Here is a 24,178-nt window from a genome sequence, read left to right on the forward strand (position 1 = left end):
ACTTACATAACTTTCTGCCCCCAAATTATAGAAAATTATAACATCATCTGACACTGAACAGAACCTTGAAGTTAAGATCAAAATTCAAACCAATTTCACATAAAATGAGGCCTAAACGCGCAACAAAAACTCACTCCAATCTTTCCTCAATTAAGTTTTTCCCCCAAATGCAATGACATTTGAGCTACTGATGAACTAGGAAAGCTAGCAAATCTTGAATGGCTGATGGCACTCTGCTTTCGTCATTGCCAGTTGTGCAAAACCAGGTAAGTATTGGGACAGAGAGGTACCAGAAATGTTTCAGGCACAGTGACAGATTCCAGAATTTCATTGCCACAAGTAACAACCTATGGAGATTTCCCATAGGATATTTCTGGCACAATCTTTCTTCAAAATATACCTGGGGGAGGGAGGGGAAGAGCAGGGGGAAGAGAAAAGAACCAAAACACAACCGACTATAATCCCATCTTGGACACCAAAATGCCTCCCTAATACATGCTCTGCAAGAAAAATGGAATTATAGTGAGAATACAGAAAGAGGAGTTGAGATACCTGGATTACACTTTCAGTTCTAGTAGTCTGACTCCCTCACCTCCTGCATGACCTATACTTACATTTTTGTAACATACATCAGAGTGGTAGATATTTTTCAGAGCAAAGACTGTATAGTACTCTATCAGCTTATCAAGTGGAAGATGCTATAGAAGTGCACACTTCATTTTATGCAAAGAGGAAAATAATAATGTCTTGCTTCTCTATCTAAACCATACATTCCACAGTTCAGGTAAAAAACATCTAAAAGCATACCAGATCAGTTAGCACATAAGATGGTCTCTACTGGCCAATTCTAAAAACTCAGGAAATTTTCAGGCACTGTAATTACATAGGAAGTAAAGTCATGGTTCATTGTCATGTTTTATGAATAAGAACTAGAAAAAGAGAAGTAATTTCCTTAGTAACATGACTGGGTGCTAAGTAATGGGACTGGTAGCTGGGCAGTCCTGTATAAACTGTGATTACTCTTACATGAGTCATTACGTCCTTTTCCTAGGAGTTTTATTCTGTCTTCAGATGAAATTGAAAATTGGTCTTTGTCTTCACGTATGACAATTTACACAACCCATCCTTGTATATACTTGATGCAAAGCTGTTCAAGAGAATTTGTCTGCAACGGGTAAGAATGATTACGCTACACTAGGTATATCAGTTGTAAGTTACTTTGAATTAAGCTAGATTAGATTCCTCATTGCAAAATTTGTGTTGTTTTCATACTTTTATCTACTTTGGAAATGGGTTTACTGAGATGTGGGATGAAGTCTGGAAGGACCAATGTCCTGAAACAAGCACAGCACCTCTGTCAAGCCCTCCCCCTCAGTATTGCATGCTGACCTGCCATACCCCTTAGTCATCTGTTTATCTATATGGCATCATGCTGCCTGCATATCACCTTGCGACAGAAACGTTAGCGGTGAAGTGCCGTCCTTTGTGACATCAGCCTTGGGAAGGCTGAGAAACCAGCAGTGTGCTGGCCATCCCTGGCCACGCATCACCCACTGCTGTGGCCTTCTATGGTCACCCTTGACTTCTGCTTTCTGAAGGAAGGGAGTATGTACAGGTGCATCTTTACGCCTAGTGCAAAGACACCTAGACAAGCAGCTATATAAACAGATGAGTGAGGAGGAACATAACTGGGACCTAGGTCCCAAGACCTGTGATGTTGTAGCTTGTGTACCTTAAACGTGCCAAGAGTTGGGTACTTGCCAGTTCTTGAGAGACCATTTTCAAAATGTGCCTGGCTTGCAGTAACAAAAGAGATGATGGGACAAAACAAGAGGATTCATTGGAACTTTTCAGTTTGACCTTAACCATCAGAATTCCAGTCTTCCTAAAATAACCAGGAGAAAATACATCTACTCTAAAAGCACTGCTGTGCAGCTGCAAAGATAAAATGCAGAAGTAACTACACAAGATGAGGCCATGGTATGCATGGATTGCTCACACAGCCATTCTTGTAGATTTCCTGATAAACAGAAGTCAAAGCAAGTTTCTGCTGTAGAATTGTAGTAGAAGAGAAAAGACCCAAACAAACAAAATGCTACATTCCCCCAACTCCCACAGATGCCACAGAGAAAAAATAATGATCAGCATAACTGTTGACTAGGAAATCAAGTTTATTCACTGGTAATTTTCAAATTAACCGAAGACATACCAGGACAAATTAGAATGACAATACAAAGTGAAAAATGCGCCAGTACTTGAAATCTGACAATATTTTGTTTGAAAATGATGAGCTATGGCAACTGTGCTTTCTAAGGTCCCTCCTCGCTGCCAACTGAAACAGACAAGTTTAGTCAGCCGCTGACCAGACCTCCATAACAAAGCTACCAACATCCAGTCTTGCTATTTGGTCTGTCTTAGGTCTGGAGATACAAGGTCTTTCAGAAACTCCTAAAGAGCTATCTGTTACGAGTCAGCATCAAGAAGCCTCTTTGTCCCTAGCCTCAGAAAAGTTTGCAAGCAGAAATGTCCCATAGCTGATCCTCCTGGAAATAATGCTGCAGTAAAGCAGGAGAGTTCGAGGAGTTATATAAACCTTAGCTCATTCAGTGACAAACCGGAGCACGCACACGCTCTGGCTTGCTGGAGTTTCTGGCTACAGCACATTCCATTTTTGCTGACCTAGAAGAATACCAACTGGGTACATAAAATACCAGATGTCTGATCTACTGGCTAAAAACTTTAGTTCTGACAAATCAGTTTTTTCCAATAAACTCCCCTAATCCACAGCTCACTATCGTAAGTCTTAGAAAGAAACTGAAACTTTTGGAAGGATTTGGAAAAAAATTTTCACTGTAGCTATCAAAAGTTCTCAGAGCTACAGCATTCCATGTGTTTTGAGTCAGCTAGTATCAGCTACTGCTAGAACCTAAAAAACTCAGTACAGCCCTTGTCAGATATAATACAAGAAAACTGAGTATCATTATTAACAAAAACCAATTAGTAATAAAAAAAAATTGTAAAAAAAAATTACTGCACATATTCTGTGACAATAACATGTTGTGTTCCTCCCCCTCCCCACCTTCAATTTGGTATTGAAAATCATGTCAAACAACTTGTGTTGGCATAGATTAGATAGACCTGTTTCAGAATTTTGAAATACCTAGGTAAAACTGCACTAAAACCAGTTTTCTTTTATTGACTAGTTTTGGTAAATGACATATTAAACTGGAAGACAATACCATAAAGAAATGGACAAGATTTTATGGGTTCCTTTTTACCAGGGTGTCTGTTTTCCTCTCTTTGCTTCTAGCAGTGGAAGAACTGTTACTATGGAGCTAAGATTTCCTTGTAAGCTTCTGGTTTTCCATGTTTCTGTAAAAAGTCTCAAATACAAGAGAATTAACAGCCTCTCTTTGCATGCGACAGGTGTTGTGGAGTTTTTCATTTAGAATGTAACTGATGTAGAGACAAGGACAAACAGAAGGCCAGAAAGCAGCAAGAAATAAATTTGGAACTTTCAATAGATGAAATGGTACAGTCAGAGGTGTATGTTTACAACTTTGTAACAGCATCTACATTTCTGACCTCCTCAAACAAAAATGGCAAAAACCTTCACATCCTTGTATCTCTCAGTGAGCGCAGAATAGACCACACAGGCAGCAATACCACCTCTATTATGCAGATGAAAGTGTTCAAAGCAGCCTCCTCTCCGTCTATTGGCAAAGCTACCAGAATACTTTAGCACTAGTCTGGAATCTGCCAGGTTGACACTACATACCGCTGCTCCAAAGCACGGTGGTTGTGTTTGTAATGTTTCAAAGAGAAGCAAAAAAACCAGAACGAGTAAAAGGGCTTCATCTGAGAGTGACAAAGGCAAGATATTTGGGTTTGACAAGGCAAACCCAGTTATGCTTTATGCTAAGTATTTTGGCCATCTAATAAAAACACATGAGGGAGTCCCTCGGTTATTTTACGCCTTCTTTGAAGATGGACTTGTCTCTATTTATATTGTCCCAAGCACAAGCAAGGATCTGTACTGTTTACTCATCTTGCTTCTTAATAGCACACATCTTAGGTCTTCTATATAATGAATGACAAGGAGAAGGCCCACATGGCAAGAAAACACTTCATATTTAACTTTACACTACTGCAGCAGGGCAAGAAATACAACATACGCAGAAACAGTTATTTAAGAATTTAAATGCAAAATCTCTTTTCCCCACCAAAAGCAGGAAGTTATGGAATATCAATTACATTTAATCTAATTCAGGTTTTGCATATTATTTTATATTCACCCACAACAAATTATGTCAATGCATATATTTTATTTAAATCCATTAAGGCTGGCCTTCTTTGTGTGACAAATAAAATTATAAAAGTCCTAAATATATATCCTATTAAAACTGCAGTCTCTCTGTATAAGAAAACCCATACAAGACAAAAAGGAAAGATTCTTTAAACCTTTAGCCTGTCAAAGGAAACACTCTAAGATGTTTATGAAATCACAGTAAGCCATAAAATGTTATTAATCAGAATTCAGCTCAGTAAAAGAAGGTACTGGAAAAACAAAGTTCTAGCTCTTAGAACACCTCATAAAAAAAAACTTGTTGTCACTTAGCTTTCTATATATCTTTCCACTCATAACTCAACCGATGACATATAGAAAAGTACATCATGAATATTTACAAATGTACACAAACATTTTAATAGTCAAATGATACAAAGCTTTCCAAAATAACTCTTTATTTAAATTCATGGTTATAAAGGAACCACAAAATATCTTCCATGTCTGGCAATATCCAAGGTATTTTTTTTATTATATCAAACTAGACATTTGCATTTATATATTTACATTACCCTCTCTGCAGGTAACATTTCTACCGCACTGAAGGAGCTGGTCCCAATATGGTGGGATTCCTCAACATATCTGAAGCATGATTTATTGTTTTACTACAGGTCATAAGAAATCATAATAAAATTGCACTCCTAAAGACTGTAGCACAATATGGTAACAAGATTAAATATCACTCTTTCCCGATCCCACACAGCATCAAACCCTGCTTTAGTTGTATTAGAGGATACAGGGTTCCTTCCTGGAGCGCTACTCTGTAAGTACTGGGCTTTCAGGATGTCTGTCTTGAACTGCTTGTTACAGGAGAGAGCGCTATGCCTCATGCTCTGGGAAGGAAGACCTTTTTGTGTAATACAGGAGTCAGATTACACCTGATTTGTCATCTGTTTCTCTCATACCAGAAGAAGCTACTTCTAGAAGAGGATGTGTTATTTCCTGGCTTCTTTGCAATGCCAAAGAAACATTTCTAAGACTACAAAAAGGTGCTAGGTAGCCACTGAGAACATTCCTGTAAGCACAGACAGAAGCACAGCCTGCATTTTGCTTTACTTGGGAGTGGTTTAGTACCCAAATTTTGGATGCATCTTGATTCCATATTGGGACAAGCCCAGGCAAGCTGCAGGCCCCACCCTCTGACTCTACAATTTCCCTGGAACAAAAACCAAAAGGTACCTCTCAAAGGAGTCACAACATGCTATAAATACCTGAATGGACACTGGCCTAGATGGCAGGACACCAAGATGCAGAATGTGCTGCAGTGCACATCAAAAGGTAAGTCAAGATACAGGCAAAAGGATTTTGGAAAGAGTATTTATGGCTCTTCACATTCATACCTTTTTGAAACTTCTTTTTTGTTAGATTAAATGCTTAGACAGTATTCTGAGAAAGCATCACTATGGGTTGGCGTGCTCTTTCATGTTTCACTTGACATCTACTTTGCCACTACCTGATACAAGATCCTGGACTTGAGCAACTACTAGTTTGACTTGGTGCACAGCCATGTGGTCTTCTGTTCATAAAACAGTGGCAGGAAGTATGTTCAGAACTGGTAACAATTTTGCACTTAGGAAGAAAGTTTGCAGAAATTGGAAACATTTTTCCACTTGTGTACTTTGATTTGCAAGGAAATGAAATATAGTGGTAAGCACTAAGCAAATATTTGAGACCATCAGGATTTAGAGAAAAGGAATCAAATGCTTTCTTGAAATTTGGAAGGCTGCACTCAAAGAGATGAAATGTTCCAAGCCAACTGCAGTTGTAGCTTTTAGGCCTAAATTCATTCCACCAGCTGTCAGCACTTGCTGAGTGATCTGCCAGGAAGTCAGCCATCCTGGGATATCTCTACAATCAACAACAAAATATAGAAACCTACATAAGGTAATTCAAATTGAAAGTGGACTGAATTATCTGCTGAATTCATCTTTCTCTTTCTAATACCTAGAGGGAGCAGAAAGCGACTTGCCTCCTAATAGAACACCTTCAGCTGTGGTTTCACTTTAGGCAGCGGGGCTGTTTCAGGGGCCTCTGCTCTCTCTTCCTTGGCCATTCATACTTGTACAAGTGTTTGTGCAGCTGAACAGTGAACTGGCACGGGGACTTGATCTGGATGATATGAGGGGGGAAAAAAGTTGTTTTTCAGCCAGATAAACTTCCCAATGGGTTCACCAAGCAGCTGCAGGATAGTTTTAGGAAAATACAAAAGGAATGACGCAGAGATGGGAAAAAGCAACCAAAGGAAAGCTGAAGAGGGCACAGACTGCCTAGGTTGGCATTTTGGAACCCCACCTTCAATTAAGGTCAAGAGTCAATGGCACAGCAGCATTTCAGTTTTCTAATATTGATCAAAAATATCAGAGCCTCATTATTCAAAGCACTGATCCACTACAAAATTCATTCTGCCAGACTGAAGCGGTTTAACAATTTTGAATGGTTATTTTTCTACTGATTAGCTAATGCTACTCACGTCAAACCAGTTATTCTAATCACTCCCCTACCATTGGCTGGCATAAAGATAGCGTAAAAGCATAAAGGTAGTGAACTTCGTATTGTGTACTCTGCCCAATTCAACAGATATGTGATCATGTGCACATATTTGGTCCAGGTCAAATGTGTTGCTGGGCATTATGTCAACGCACAGATCTTGGTATTAATTACTGTGGAAACACAGCCCGAGTAGCTAGACAGGATGAATCCAAATCTTAGTGTACTGAGATATGTTCTCTCCAAAGTAGTTTCAGAACCAGATAGCATTTTAGAAAACAGAAAATGTTTTGACAAAATTTTCCAGAACTTAACTCCGCTCTGCAAAGAAATGCTTAGTCCTATAAAATTAACCTTGTGAAAATGCTTACATATTAAAGTGACTTATCAGATCAAGCACTGTCTGGAAACTGTTGAACTAGCAACAAATACAATGCTGTTGTTGAAAGCTCAAAATAACATCAGAGTAATATAGCCTTTACTCTGTACTGGTAAGTACATTAGTAGGACATTAGTATTTATTTAATAGAATGGAAGATTTTTAAAAAATGTTTTTTCTAATGTACGACCTTAGTACAGTTCAGTGCTAGGGAAAACAAGCATTTCAGTGTAACTCGTTAGGCACTTTGCTCCTAGACACAGCACTCTGTCAAAGACAGACACAAAACAAAACCATGTCATAATAGGCTGGAGACTAGATAACAACGATTAGCCCCTACTGTGAAAACAAAACAGTCTGCGCTCATGTATGACTGACTGAACTGATCTGTTTTACAGCCTTCTCAGAATTCTTTAATACAATAGGCAAAGCTATCTAGGTTGTAAATATCCTGTCGTAAACAGAACAACTCAGAGATCAATTTGGCTCTATTTTTTCAAGCACATAATTCAATTATACACTTAATTGTTTTCATTAGCCAAAACCAGAGAGCGAACGAAAACATTGCTCACCAAGATAAATGCCCATAAAAACATGAACCATCACTACTTTTACTAGAACTTAGCTTAAAGAATTCTAGTACTTAACTGCCCCCCCCCCCCCAAAAAAAACCAACAACAACAAACCAAAAAAACCAACAAATGGCATCATGCGGTCACCTTGCAAGACATAGGTCCAGAGGTCAAGAAATATATACACTCCAGTTTGGAGATAAAATGTTTGACTCAAATTCACTGAAATCACCAGCAGCACGGCAAGATTAGATTCAGCTCAACATATCTGAAGCTGAACAATCGTGAGTTGTAGCTACGCTAATAGAATTTGGAATGTTCCAGTGAGTTGACTGAAATGTTATGTAACTATCTATAAACCAATTCACCACGTGAATGATGGCTTGAACAGCCTTTCCCTCTGAAAAAATGTTACATCGAGAACTGTAATATATTCCTTACTCCAGTACCTGAAAAGGTTACAAAATGCAGTCCCAAAGCCACATGAAAATAGATTCTAACAGAAATATATCTAGTTGCACTGCAGTAATCAACTTGAATAATTTCCTAATCTGTTCTCAGTAGCAGTAACAAAAATGTCATGTTCATATTTCAAGAGTTAAACCAATTAATTGTAGAAGTTATGTAATTGTTAAACCAATTTTGAACTCCTCAGAAAACATTGAGAAAATACACTGACCTACTTGTACACAACCAGTTCTAGTTTCTTCTGAAAAGTTAGAGTAGCTAAACACATTTTATGAATATTCGATTTCTACACATGCTCCAAAAGTCTTTTTAGCTTGACCAAGAGAGGGTAAAAGCAGGAATGTTAGCCAAGTAGATCACTGCTTCACATTGAATTTGTAAAAGCCTTAGGCAGTGATCTTTAGAATTATTGGGCAGATTGCATAATACTCATATCTTGTTATCTATTCTAAAAATATCCTCTGCAATAAGTTGTAGTTGAATGACATCTCACTATATCCTTCCACTCAGAATAGAAAATCTTACAGGGCTTGTTCCAACTCTCACGAACTTGAGTTGAATTTTGATACTGAACTGATAAAAGCATCATAAAAGCAACAAAAGATGTAGTGATCAAGTCTTAATTCATAGCAAAGTCCCAAATGGAAAAGGAGGGTCAGGACTGCCTGCGTAAGCATTCTCTCCTCACTAGGGATGTGGTGGCATATACACAAAATAGCTTGGTTTAGATCTTTTGATATGATCTTTCCAAGTGAGGAAGACATTCATGACACGGTCTTCCGTCAATTATGGTCTGTTAACATTACTGTATCTTGTTAAGCTGAAGACTGTGAAAGCAACAGAAAGTGAAAGTGGAGCCTTTTCTAAATAACAACTTCTAAAAAAAGTACAGGTTATATTGCTTTTTAAAACCCTGCCAAAAGACTAATGTTTATATATTCTTCTTATTGTCCATGTAAAGTACCCCTGTGATCTCTATTCAGAGCAGTATCCTAGACTGAATCAGAGCATTAGTTTGTCATCTCTTTATGACAGGAAAGCTCAGCTTGCCTTAACTCATTCTCTTAGTCTTTAAGAGACAACATGGAAGTCTGTCTTCTCTTTTTTTCTACCTCCTGAAGCAGCAGGCTATTGGAAATTTTGTGTGTCGGGCAGACTCGATTTTCAATTCCTATTTTTCTAAGATCAGCTTCTGTAAGATGGAGTAAGTTCTGTAGCAAATGCCAGAGTAAGGAACATACTATACCTATTAGTCCAGGAGAATTCAAATTTCTTTCCAACAGGTTTGCTGTTTCTGATACTGTAAGCTACGTAACAGCAAACATGAGTATATTTATGTGTTATATGAAGCCCCTTTGTCGTGATCGAAGGAATGAAGAATTTTCCTTTTAAAACATTAATTCATTGTCTCTAAATTTTTTCTCAAAACAAAACTGGTCAAGATAGTTGGAGAGTTTCTAAAAGCTATTACTCCTTTGAATAAAAAAAAAAAAAGGTGCTAGTATGCCAATTGCACTTAAGCTAATGAAGGAAGATAAATCTCAGAGTGAACTAAGGGGCATAATAATATTGGAAAGAAAGGTTTTGGATAATCAACAGGATATTCACTGTAATTAATAGATCACATGGGTTGTGACACTGTTTTGAAGAACACGAATTGCCAAATAATGCATTTGAGTAATCAAACCTGAACTGTTCTCTTTTATTCCCCTTTCTCTCCACAAAATCAATACTATTTTATTTTCAAAATAAGCTGCTGAATAACTCAAGGCATTATTTATAAGTTGGTACAAAATTTCAATTTGACATTGATTTATAAGTATGTACAAAATTTCATTTGGTGTTAACTGCAGTACTGAACAGTATATGCTCAGGGTAACACAGTGGGAGCGTTTATAGACACATTTTGGGGTTTTTTTAGTAACTTTAAAGAACTTGCTGCATTTTGCAGCAGACAACACTAATATGCAGAAATTTCATTTGTCAGGGAGAACAGTCTCCCGCCTTGAAGTTTTCTTCATTCAAGATCATAAGCACTTCCGAGTCTAGCTTAAGAACTAGCTAGAGCAGTTGACTGAAACCCAAGAACTCCATCTTCTACTGCCATGAATTTACTGCTTACCTAAGAAAAATCTAATTCAAGAAACTGTGCATCACTGTCCTCCTCAGCAAAATGGATATAATCATACCTTCTAGTGCAGGGATAAATACCCCAGTGTAAATAGTTATTAGTAATTATTTTTAAAAGTAGGAGACATCAAAGGCAATTACTTAGACTTTCAAGAACTTAGAAGCTTGGTTCAACATTGTTCTTAAGCATATGCCTAGTATTAAGCAGGTTAGTAAGTATATGAAGTCAGGGTAAGTCAGGCATTTTCTCAAATTAAAGTTTTGTTTCAGGAAAATATTCAGTTTGGCTGAGGAACTAAGGAATGATATAACGCTTGTAATCTACAGATACTGCAGAACTGAAATTCTGACTCATGGCCTTGAACTTAAAAAAAAGCCCATTGTATCCAGAATGACGCACTAAGCCTATTTTTAAGTTTTGCACTTCAGCAAAAACTTTTTACAGGCAGCTTTCAGGCTCGGTAAGCTGTAAACTGTCTTTGCTGCAGGTTTTTTTGTTTGTTTATTGACTGTCAAAACAGCTGTCCCATGGTTCTATATTACTGTCTTCTGTGTTAAAATGGTAGTGTGAATCACAACGTTTTCCAATTTGCTTCTAAGTCTTACTGACTGAGTCCTTTTGGGAAAGAAAATGCTGTCCTTTTCCTAGTTGTGACAAATTAAATTTATATTTAAAATCCTTTTATTTTGCTTGGATTACAAGATTACCATAACACTCGCTAAGAACTCTGGTATACAAGCAGCACAGATGTGACACAGAAGCCAGCTTTAAATAAAGTGCCACTTCATGAAACTTTGATTAGTGACAAAAATTGTAAAAGACTTGTTTAAAAGTGAATCCAAGGACATTTTGAGCTGATGAGTATATTAAGTTGTATTTTTTACATTTATTTTCTGAATTAGGAATACAGCAAGACAGAATTAAAACATGTCAAAGCAGCATTTAATTGATTATATAGTATCCAAATGTCAATACATTTGTACATGGATGATAAGAACTGAAAATACAAAATGGACAATAAAGAGGAAATTTTGATCAAGTAAGAACTCTGGGAAAAGGGCTACCTAAGAATTTCTAAATCAGTTTATAGAGATCTTCAAGATGACTCGTGTAAAGTCCTTCTGTAATGTGGTATTTGCTCAATAGAGAAGATTATTCTTAAGCCATATTATTTACCTATAAAAAACTTCATGTAACAATTGGCACATAAGTTTATGTTTTATCTAGTTCTGAATTTAAAGAAAGTTATTTGTTAACTTTTGCAGAACAAAAGTTATCTATGTGTTCTTGCTCTGCTGAACATGTCCATTTGTTACAATCTGAGAAAGCCAAGACTAATATAGGACAAGCAGCATTAGAAACAGTAAAATGTTCATTTTATCTAGCTCACCAGTGACTATTTCTCTGTTTGTTTTAGTACACAGTTACAAAAGACATTGGTTTTATTTCCCCCTTTCCTAAGACAAAAGCAAACTATCAGCCTTTAGGTTTTTTGCTCCAACTTCACATCACAGAACATTAATCACTTGCATTATATCATCTTACTTGACATTTTCTCGAGAATTTTATTGAAAAAGCCAATCCTTACCTCTACACCATCAACTGTTCAAAGAGCATGCAATATTCTGCAAGACCAAGCTGAGTCAGGCAGTTAGAAATGGGTAGATGCTTCATTATCTATTCATTCACCTCACAATGCCTTTGATTCTGAAAAACAAAACCAAACCCCAATTACAAATACTATTGCTTAGGAATGTTAAATGACTGAACAACTCAGAAAGCACTTAATAGCATGAAGTTCTACCATTATGGGCGAAGAGATTAATACTTTCTTGGCCACTTGGTAATTGGTAGTTATCTATGCATTAGGATTATTACATTTAATTCATGGTTTCATTGTAATCCTCATACAAACAGGGAATGTCGAAGACTGTATTTTGTTTAGCTCTCACAGCTGAATTAATCTTTTAGAAGATGAATCAACCGAGTCACTCAATACTGTAGTATCAATTAAAAATACTCAGCCTTTGTATTCAAAGAGAATGTTCCTCAATGTGCTCATTCAGTGATAATGCCATTCTTCTTACATGTGTAACACGTTTGACAAAATGTACAAAATGAAGAGGAATAGCAAAAGGAGCAGTGTTATCTGTAGGAATATGAAGGAAGCGAATGAAACTGCACATTCTGTAAGACAGCCAAAATGAAAGAGATTCTGTGGTGGGTGTTTGTCCAAGATGTGTACATAGCTAAAGTCAATCTCTTATGGAGTATTTCTACGACAAAAGCAACTGAAAGATTATTACAGTTTGGTCTCTATAATGATGTCATCTGAATTTGAGTTATCTGTAAATAAAAATACTTTTTGTTACTTTTTTTCCAGTTGCTAAAATGAAATAAAAGATAGACATTAAGAAGGACACATGACAGACATAGGAAGACAAGAGAGACACACATAAAATATTCTCCCAACATCACTGCTCTATGTAAGCAGTTATGTAAGACTGACATAAACAAATACTTAAGCTTCCAAAGAATTGCTGAGTTTGTGAAGAGATTTCTATTTGCAAGTTTGAGCACATCCTAAATAAATGCGAGGATGCCCGATTCTAAATCTATAACTTGTGACCTGAACATTTCCTACCAGAGCACTGATGCCAAAAGCAGGAAATGTTCGTGTTCAGACATGTAGTGTTTTTAATCATATATTTTTGGTGAACGTTTTCCTCTCATCTATACTTCAGGAAAAGTACTTGCTCATTAGCTCTGTATAAACCAACTGGAATTATGACTTTCCAGCCACAAACCACTTGTTCCAACGCATCTGTCAACTCTGAACACGTGACAAGAAGCTGCCCAAAGGCAGCTGACCATGTTATGGTCAGCAAAGAGCCAGTGTTACTTTCTGTTATACAGAGAAAGCTGTTTAGCATTTTTATAATTCTTGGAACAGTAGAAAAGTGTTGAAGCTTTTATTTTTGTTCTTTTTTTTTTTTTTTTAAAATACAAATTGCAAATCCAAAAATAAGAAAGGTAGGCCATAGTAGCAGTATTACCTGTGTTAAAGTACAATACATTCCTAGAAATATTTTGAAAGCATTTAAATTAGAACAAGTACCGTTAGTAAGACACACAATGTTTTGGACCAGACATGGTTTTGGAAGCCACTATGAATTTTGCCTCGGTGGTCAACCTTGGAAACAAGTCAAAACGGTTACACTTCAGAGACACATACACCATTACACTGCAGAAGCTGTAATCCTGGAATTCGTCACTTCATGATCTATTCAAGAACAAACCTGCTGATTTGCAAATCACGTTGTGAAATCCCTCTATCCTCCACCTGAATACTCCACTATATTACTTGCTTTATTGCAGGTTTTTATCATTGTGAAAAAATGGCAGGCTATGGATGACAAGTATACATCTAAAGAATGGTGGTATTGCAGTAACTAGCAGCATCTTGTGGAGTAACACCAATCAGAAAATCTCAACATTTAATGGACATACCACAAAAGAATTTGTTTGAGGAATGTTAAAGCCACGGAGAACATTCTTATGTGAGGCGAGGACAAGCTCAGCCACTGAAATCTTTCATTTATTGGCTTGCTTTAAACAGGTACTTTTAGATTGCAAGATGGTCGGCATGAAAGACATACAATTTTCAGGGAGATAAAAGGAAAACACAGCTAGTTCGCTAGGACATTAGTAAAACCGCGGGCAAATAGCTCTTTTCTGGTTCATACGCTTCTAATTCAGTCACAGACTTTAATTTTGTTGTCATAAAGGAGCTTGTTTTAAAAACTGTTTAACAAATTCACTAGGAATATATTTTAAGACTACAAATTTTATATTTCATTTTGAATATTTAGCTTCCATGCTAGTACATGACAACTAAAAAATATCTACAAGAATTGGTGGGGAGTCACCACACTTATCAGTCCAGAACAAAGAGAAATTTTGCCCTAAGCATGAAAGGAATTCCAGAATTTCCACAAAGCAACATTCTCTTTAAACAATATAGTGATAAACAGTGGCTATCTAATCTTACCTGGCGAGCTGCATTTGCTCTGTTATTAATTTATACTAAATGAAACAAACAAACAAAACCCCCAACAACAACCCCCCCACCTCCAAACCCCCATACCAAAGGAAATTCAAGTGCAAGCAGAAAATGATGTTAACCTTATATGACAAGATACTAAGAGATACAAGATGTACCTTTTTCCAAATGTACTGCACTTACACCTTTGAATGTGATTATTTTATGGCATACTTTTATGTGTTACTAAGTCTTTGCCGACACCTGTGTAGATTTTTCCCTATTGTTCTAATGAAAATTTGTTCCTACAGCTGAAGGGGACAAAGAAAAATCTCCTTTCTCCTACAAGGTAACTAATTGCCTTTCTGATCCTTCTGCTAATGGTAGTTTTGGTGAAGAAAGGTAACAAAACATTAACTCAAACATCTCTTATTTAACCAATATTACACCGTTAATTGGATGCAGGGTACAACCTAGTGGTCAGGGCACGAGAGATATTCAGAGCCTGCTCAAGGTTAAAGTGGAATTACAAAATAAATTGTAAAAGACCCTAAATATATCATTATGAGAACTGGTTTTAGGCAGAGGGAGTTTCCTATTACTCTTCTACACTATTTATTTTTATTTCTGAAAATAGGATTAACTCTTGCTTAGGGCAGGTAATGCCAACATTTTTTAACATCCAAAATGCGATTATAAACACACTGGCAAGGTGTGTGGCAGATGTTGGGCACATATTTTTTCCCCACTGAGAAATGAATATCCTTCCTTTCCAGAGGAAGGAAGCAAACAAAAATATAAGATGACAGCATGTATTGGGAGGGCAATACAAGATCTATGTTCTATTTACTCACTCTAAACACTGTCACTTCCTGTACATCTCAGGTTTCCTGCAATAAAGAGATCGTCATAGGTTTTGTCAGGTCACCAGATTTTTATGGGATAAACCCATGGTTGCTCCGTGACTTGTTTCTATTCATTCAGTGAGACTTTTTCTTCTATTGTTGCTTAACAAGAATGAAGTTAGAGTATTTTGAAATCCTTATGTGGAAGGTCTTGCAGTATTACCCACATCATTTATACAATTTCAGGGTTTTTTACATCAAAATAAACAATTCAAATCCAACCTACGTTCGTACAGTTCTGTTTCTGAACACCAGCTGCTCAGAGGCTTTTATGAAATGAAGTTGCTGCCAAAAAGTTATCAAATGGGTAATAATGGGAGGTTCCTACGGTGGCACTCTGATCTACTGAACTGAGCTTTGCTTTTACTTTCGGAGTGCTTTTCTGTATGATCATAAAAACATGCTCACAGTTGCAGTCATACATATTGGGGTATATTTGAAGCAAAAGCACAAAGAAAGGTGTTTTCTATGTAACTTTTAAATCCAACTGTTCATACTGCAATGCTTTACTATACTGATAATTCATTAGTTTTCTTCTTTCCTCTATCACAATATCCCAGAACTATCAAAAGACGCTTCTGCTGATGTTGGCTTGTTATACTCAAGACACAAGGTAAGTGATATGTAATACCAGATTCTTAATTCAGCTATGGTTTCATCAAATTAGCTCACTGTAATTTTTGAAAAGGGGGTATGACACCGAGGTTGAACAACTCAAAATCACTGTGTGGATATAGCAAGTATTCCAGGGACAACAATTCACGCTTCTTTTTCAGTCTCACTTGAGGATTCAGGCTGTAATACGACAAGGAGCAAGCCATGTATCATGGTGCAATCCTGTCCCCACCAAAGTTACGCAGGTGAGCCAGCAATTTCATCTCATCTGGAAAGTCATTTCTCTCATTGTGCCTTTTCTGCTTCAGCAAAATTGACTTGTACTGTACTTCCAAATTAAGACTAGCCTCCTGCTGTGACACAATCATTTATTACGAAAAATGGATTTATTGGACACTTGCATTAGTAAAAGTTTTATGAAGGATTTTAATCACCTGAACTTGGTGCCTTCTTAACTAGCTCCCTTGAATCAAGGGCCCATCAGTTTTGTTTTCAGATGTACTTTCATTTTCACATGCACCTTTATTTCCCTCTGACACTAGTGAAATCAAACTCTCTAAATGACAGCCTCAATAAAACTGATCTTCCCATACAACATTCTGTACACCTCAGGTCTTGTATTGTGGCACTAAGTAGTAACACTGACCAAAGGTCTGCTCTTTTTGCTGATCACATCTTAACTATTTATGCTTAACTAAGCAATTTAGACAGGTATTTCTTGAATGTTCTACTGTAATGCATGTTCAAATGCAATTTCTGCCATTCATGTGCCAGTTTCTGAATGCAGTAGAATGAAAACCTAGCAAAGCTGGGAGTGGTCATCGTGTTTGTGATGTCACTTCTCAGAGATTGTACCATCTTCATACAAAAGAACTACCTTTTCTGTTGCAGCCCAGGTCATATTTCTATTTTGCCTCTCCCTTCTTTAAACAATTTGCCAAGTGTAAAGCATGTTGTCAGTAGTACAGTTTAAGACAGTAAATCTGTATATTTTGGAAAAAACTCGGAAGCTGACTGTTCTGTAAAAGGAATCCTAAATGCAGAGTGGGAAAGTCAGAAGATACCAGGCAATGACCCAAAGCTTGTTTCATCTCTATGGCAGTGATAACATCTCAGTGAGAAAAGTAACCTTCTTCTCCAGGATTTGTTAATACAGTAATGGTAAACTGCCATAATTTCTGTGAGACTTGTTCTAGCCTACTGCCTTAAATGAAAACCAGAAATTTTCTAGTTAAGAATCGAGCATGGTTCTCCTAATAAGGCTACAGGTTGATATTGCACTGATCAAAACCAGTGTATTATAAAGCCATCTCCATCTTTCCTGCTAGCAGAAAGGGAGGGGCATCTGCAAGACAGGGCAAGAGACAGAAGCAGCAGAAATAACTGAAAAGCAATCCATCAGCAGAATCAAAGTGTCAGACACTGATCAAACAAATACTGGCACTGTGCACTAGACAGTCCAGAGAAAGCACTTCTTGGGCCAAGGTTTGTGGCTGAAAGGAGTGGGAAAATATGACTAAAAAACCTGTTTCCCCTACTGTGTCAATCCTCTTGTATTCACAGAAACAGAGCTTGGTAGATTGCATATAAACTGGATGACATCAAAGCTACCACCATTTTTTTTCTTCAGATAGGAACAATATGCAAAACCTTGAAGTTTTGGTTAACTCTGCATGTAAAGGAATAATAGGTGACAAGTACTCATCATGTAATAATTACTACAATCAGATTTCATCTCTAGACTTCCATCAAAAACATCTTAGAAGGGAAGAATTACCTACATAAGAAGATGCGATAGATAGCTATGTGACCTATGCACAAACCACATGCAGAGGGCATCAAGGGTGGAGAGGGGAAAAGAAAACATAAGAACACAATGTAAAAAAAAGGCTAATGTTCTTACAATGATGACGGTTTAGCAAAATAAAACAAAGAAATAAAAGTGATCAAAGTAGTATCTCTGAGAAATCCCTGTTATAACATGTAGAAAACATACAAGAGGAGGAAAATAATGGAAAAAAAAATGTGGATGATCCAATTATTTTACTTAAGAGAACATAAAGACATGCAATTTAAGTTCAGAAAATCTGTGGCCTAGTAAAGTGAAATACATACTTAAATCTCTTGGAAACCAATTACATCCACACAGTCTGGACCTGAACTATTAATGCCTTCTGTACTTTATGAATCAGCTGTTGACATACAACTGTTCTCAGTATCATGTAAGCATGCAGAGTTAGAACAGTAGTAAAAGTGCCAAGGTGCTATCACAGTACTGGAAAAGGAGAAAATACGAGGTCAAGCTACTTCCATAAGGCAGCATGTGAAGGAAGTGGAACAGGCAACTGAATAGATCTCAGAAAAAAATCTGGAAGTATACATATGGCGGGGAGGGAGCACGAGCAGGTACTCAGTAAGCTTGACCACAAAAGGAACATAAGGAATCTACTTTGTTGACTCCTTTCTAGTGTTGTTCTTACTACAGAAAGGAAAAAACATGCAGGCTAACAATTAAAATATATATAAAATGAAGGCGGTTGTCAAAAGAGCATATGCAATAGTAATCAGCAATTTCTAAAATACCTGTCAAACCATGTATCTGATGTACTTCCTTTCTTCATTTTAATAATCTCATATTGTGCTGGGAGGTGTTAACTGAACAGAAGAAAGAAGACTAAAAGGACAAATGACTGAACATGAACCTTCAGTGCAAATGTTATCTGCTAGAGCTAGCAAGATGTTAGCTACAGTTAGCTCTATTATAAAATCTAAGTTTTTCATAAACAGTATCACACAGCTGAATCTTCCTCATCATTACATTTAGACTTTTTCCAGTGTATTATTTTGATTGGTGGTGATTTTTACTGAAACATAGAAGAAAGTATTGAGAATTTTGCTTTCAGATATCCGATTTAAAATAGATTCAAAGACTGACATTCCTGTGTAATGAGTCACATTGGCTATTTAAAATAAATGCATTTGTACATATGGAGAATGCAAACAAATACTTACTGGGGTTTTAAGTGATTTGTGATAAGCTGGTAGTAAGCAACCAGCACCCTAAATATTATCTGCCTAAGCAAATAAATTAGACCACTCCAAGGGCACTATGCATTTGCACAGTGCATAGCATGCTGCTGGCAGTATACAGCAATGGCTGACATAAACTGTGTTGAACTACTGTTAGGTTGTATATCACATTCTCAAAAAATTTAGAAATATATTTGCATTTTCAATTTTGCCTTCTTCTGTGCTGAAGAGGCAAATAACAGATTTTTTTGCTTTGGCAAATAAATAAAAAAACTTGAATAATAAAATTTGTTTTGGATCAAACCAAACCAAACCGAAAAAAAGTCTAAGGTCTTTGGCTAACTGATACGCATTTTTTATTTGTGTTTAATCTTATTTTTCCTTTTTTTCTCCTACCCAGACCTCATTAAAATTAATTCAGCTGAGACTCTGGAATATAGCAAAAACTCATAGGCTAACGTAAACTGATATTTACTTGTACTGTCCACATAAAATGTGGAGATTTGTTGTCTACAAACGTGGAAATATCTTGTCTATACTAAATGTGCACTTAATATATTGTAAAAGAACGATTGTCTTGCAGTCCTATCAAGCATTTAGCTACTGTGCTTTCAAGAGATGTGAATAAAAGCTGTAAAAATGAATAGAGAAGAAATGTATTTGTCTTCCAATAGACTGTCTAAACACTGCTTTGCTTTTCTCTGTCAAATTCACTTGAATACAGCCATTAGTCTTCAGTTGCTTTCAGCTACCGTTACATGGCTGGTGGCAGCACTGCTGAAGCCAGTTTATGTAGCTACCATCTACTACCAGCCTCCAATTCGCAGTGCTTGTTTCTCCCTTGCACTGATTTCTTTGCCATGCTAGCACTAGTATTTGCTTGACTGTGCAGTGAAGGGGATCAGAGACTTGATCTGGCAGAGAAAATGACCCAGACGAAGAGGTTATTATATCAAGTCAAATCAGGTCTCTTATTTCCTTCACTGTACAGCCACAGAAAAGCTTGTGCTGGCACAAAGCAAGCAATGACGAGGAAGTAGTCAAACAGCAAAAGTGCAAATCTGAGACAAATTCTGCCGCAGGTTATGGACTCCTCTGCCATCCAGATCACAGTCTGCATGTAAACATACACCCTTTTAATCCATCTTGGACTGTGAAATAAAGCAAGTGGGGCACAGACTTCCTTATTTCTGCCAACTGTGTTGTGGAAACAACTACAGCAAAGGGATGGGGAAGACAGATGGGGAGTGGCAGCACTGTAAGTCACTGTAGCTGTTTGTTTCAGTGCAAAAATCAAGGCCCTTAGACAAGAGGAATAGTAAAGCTGTACACAAAACTTCTGTCCTCATTTGTGATACCCAAGAGGTTTAAACATCTGTTTTCTTTTGCTCTAGAACAATCTGAAAGTCTTTTAAACAAACCAAGTTGATATAAGTCTTAAGCAGTCCCCTTCTCTTAATGAAAGGACAGGCTTGATGAAGGTCTCTGCCTCTTTATCCCACAGGAGTCTAAGCAGAAGCTGTGTTGCTGAAAAACTACCAAAACATACGTTTTACTAGAATCATATTTCATGATTTGATGAAAAGAGATGAGTACTGGAAAACAGTATGAGAAACAAAGCAAAATTGTGTACCACCAAGTGTACCACTGTCTTGCAGCACTTGAGTGGCAAACAGGTCAAACAAAGCACTTAAATCCAAGCAGTAACTGTATTACATCAAATTTAAAATACAAATGAAAGCATGCCGCATTAGAACTTCTAAAACACCGTATATTTAAGTCATAATCAGTATTTGCAACATGAGTGTTAAACAAAAAACAACTAAACAAAAAAATCCTAAGACTGTGCACGTGAGAGATTTAACTTTTTCTTTCCCCTCTTGCCTCTTTCTTGGGCTTTGTAGACATCCTGGCATCTCATTTCAAGCTTTCCCCTTTACTGTGACTATTAAAACATAATTTAAAACTCTGAAATTCTCAAGTTATCACAATATTCTATGGAAAACATGAAATTCAAAATAAATTGTAATCTCCAGGAAATGCACTCAATTTTTGCCCTAAATGCAAATGACAAACATAAGTTTGTGCGTAAGATATCACAAGCTGCAAGCTTCCTTTCATATTTATATTGATACCAATTAGCAGTACGTACAACGAGCCAGTCAGATATAGGCAAACTTCACAGCTATTTCTTATTGTAACTATAAGTAATTGCATTTTCCATCAAATTAGTTAAATAATTAAAGCACAAGTCTGATACTCCTACAGCATAAGTATATGATGACAACTCCTCCTAGTGGAAGCATATCTGACACAGCAAAATTCAGAAAAATACAGATTTCCTAGGTATAATACCAGGCTTTTGCTGGTACCGGCTAGCCCTGCATTTTTTTCTGCCCTCATTATGGATTTAAACTAGACTCATCCAACTTTTCAGTACTACAGAAAAACACATATGGGCTTTTAAGGAAGATAAAAATCACTTCACTTTAAAGTTTGCTGCTATAATGGCATAACATCATTAATTTATACACATAAATGAGAATTACGTTTCAAACTAAATTAATCTTTTACTGTAGGACTATGTCTCACCACCATCTCTTAAAACTTTGGGTGAGACTGATGTGATGTAAAGTAACTTACATGTATCGTGAACAATGAAGCTCTGCTGATTTACTGGTGCTCGGAGCGCAGCCCTCTGCGGCTCCTTTTTGTTTCCTCTCTCACTCATACGTTGTGTCGACTGTGCCAGGAATGATTTCCATGTGAATGAATTCCCTACATTTATCTGAATAGACTACTGTGTTCAACCAATTCCATCTCCAAGGGCTCAAACTGTCACAGACATTACACATGCTGTTCAGCCTGAACCTAGAGGAGTGGTTTTTACAATAATAGCTCAGAGCAGACAGAGCTAGTAGGAATATGCACTATCACACTCTCATTCATTTATTTTAATCCCTGATTTGCTTCATGTTTCCATGTTCAAATCATTGTTTTAAGCTCTCATAATAAAAATATTTTTGGTAAAATTTTGACAAATTGTTGTGAAGGACTTAAGGATACTGAATTCTTTCAAAAGAAACCATTAGCATAAATATTGTTGGCAGGCTAGGCACTGAAGTGACACTTCTAACCTGGATTTTTAGTTCAGTCTGATATTTAGCAAATCTATTACAGACTACAGAGAAACAAACACAAAACATTACTCAACTTGTATAAGCTGTTCTGGCCAATGTTTATGTAAAGATAAAGAGTCTAGAAAATACCAATCAGGACTTAAATATGTACTGACTCAGCAACTCAGTAACCACACAGCAGATTATCATTCATAGCTAATTAAAGTGTATGCCTTAACATCTACTCAGACTACTGTGTCAGAATAATCCAGTTATATGGAATATATCTATTTGGTTTTCTCCTTGTGATACAGTTCTGTTTTCCAGACATTTCACAAATAACACCACAAACACTGAGTTACTTTATCCTTATGTCAGACCTCAAACCAGGTATTTTCAGTTGGTAGGTAGCCAATACCTGTCACCAGTAGCTTACAAGAAACAACTAAGACAGTGCTTCATCATTCTTTATGTAGTGCTTATGGAGGGCATAGACTAACCACCCTTCATTTACCTTCCTTACATAACAGAAGTGCAACTTTCTCCACTTCATAATATCAACATATTTTTAATTATTAATCAGAAGCTCTAAAAAAGAAACAGCAGTTTTTCACATAATCTTATTCAATGGGGACATACTGTCACAGACGTTCTGGGTAGCAAAAGTATAAATGAGCTTAAAAGACAGTACGTACAGAGAAAACAAAAGAACAAAATCAAAAACTATTTAAAACAAAGACAGAAGGACAACCAAAATCTCTGAAAATCCTCAGACAATGAACTACCAACAGCTGTGGTGATATCCTGGGGTAGTAAGTGTCCCTGTATACTTATGTTCTTATAACACTTTTATAAGCATAAGGTTGTCCTATGAAGAGACTGATACACTTTTTGTCTGACTGAATGCACATGTTCTTGCATTTCATTTGGACTGCAGATCTGGCACAAACCTGCTCGGATAGTGCAAATTAGTTCAAAGAATTTTGAAAGTGTCACTTTGCTCTTGCAGACTTTAAAAATACTTGATCTAGCATACTGGCAATTCCCTAACTCTACGCCCAGACTAATTATTGTCCATCCTCCCACAACTGGCCTAAAGTTAACACAAATGGCGTACTGTGTATGCTTCTCAATTGACAGAAATGGTAAATGTTGATTCTTGATGCAGGTCAGATTTGCCCTGGCAGGTGATCTGACAGCAATCATGTGATCAAGTATTAATGAACCTAGCATCTCACCAGAAAAGACTGTACAAATCTCCAAATATATTCAGTACATGCAACTCAGCAGATATTTTGAGGACTAGGGCTAATTGTAATGGTATTTATGTGATGATGCAGACTCTAGATAATTAAATAAATAGAACGAAGATCATCAAGCACTTCAATGGAAAGTGTTGACCACTACAGTCTAGTAAGTCTTTCCTCTTTCTGTATATCTATGTGGTCTTTTGTAGCTAGACGGGAATTCACTCTGCCTGCACCTGAAGCCAATCACAAGCAGCCTAAGTGTTAGTGCAATGCTGAACTTGAGCCAGTATGAGCCATTGACAAGACTTCACAGCTGCTTCTCAGCTTGAACAGCTAGAGCCTATAATGCACCCAACAGCAACAGACTGCAAATGCATATGGCATATAATCAGAAATCTGTTTAAAGCTAGCATGCTAAACTCTCTGTGGAGAGAGGGGATCAAGAGAAAATGAAATTACAGCTGTGATTCCAAGCTAAAATTTCACTGCAGACTAATCCAATTTAAAACATTCTAGTCCTGCTCCTTTCAATTCCTCAGCCATACCAACCCAGAAGCTACCAACATCCATTGCACCAAGTCTACTGTTTGCATAGTCAAATGCTAAACTGGATATGTGAAATGGTCCTCTTTTACAAAGCAAACAAAACAAAACAACTGCCCCCCTGCAGAGTGTGCATTTTTAAAAAATGTGCAGATCCGCAGATTCAGGACCACTCAAATAAAGGGCCTATCTCAAGTTCTTTAACTGCTGATTACTACTGCAATAAGTTTCTGAAATGTTTTATCATAGAATAGATTCATCTTCACCTCTTTTGCCCTTCAGAATGGCAAGG

The 24,178-nt window shown here is 37.0% G+C and overlaps 1 protein-coding gene across 1 annotated transcript in view; it reads right to left on the bottom strand.

Moving 5' to 3' along the window:
- BCAR3 (BCAR3 adaptor protein, NSP family member) overlaps positions 1-24,178 on the bottom strand; it is a gene marked incomplete at its 3' end in the record, with an annotated part of 120,607 nt that overhangs the window by 64,928 nt on the left and 31,501 nt on the right. Inside the window, 3 exon segments of the mRNA XM_082311979.1 lie at positions 9,348-9,462; positions 11,971-11,984; positions 11,987-12,089. Of these exon segments, the coding sequence (XP_082168105.1) occupies positions 9,348-9,462; positions 11,971-11,984; positions 11,987-12,056 (199 nt within the window). The 5' untranslated portion in view covers positions 12,057-12,089.

Source organism: Platalea leucorodia, assembly GCF_965183815.1.
Source record: "Platalea leucorodia genome assembly, chromosome: 5".
Classification (NCBI taxonomy): domain Eukaryota; kingdom Metazoa; phylum Chordata; class Aves; order Pelecaniformes; family Threskiornithidae; genus Platalea; species Platalea leucorodia.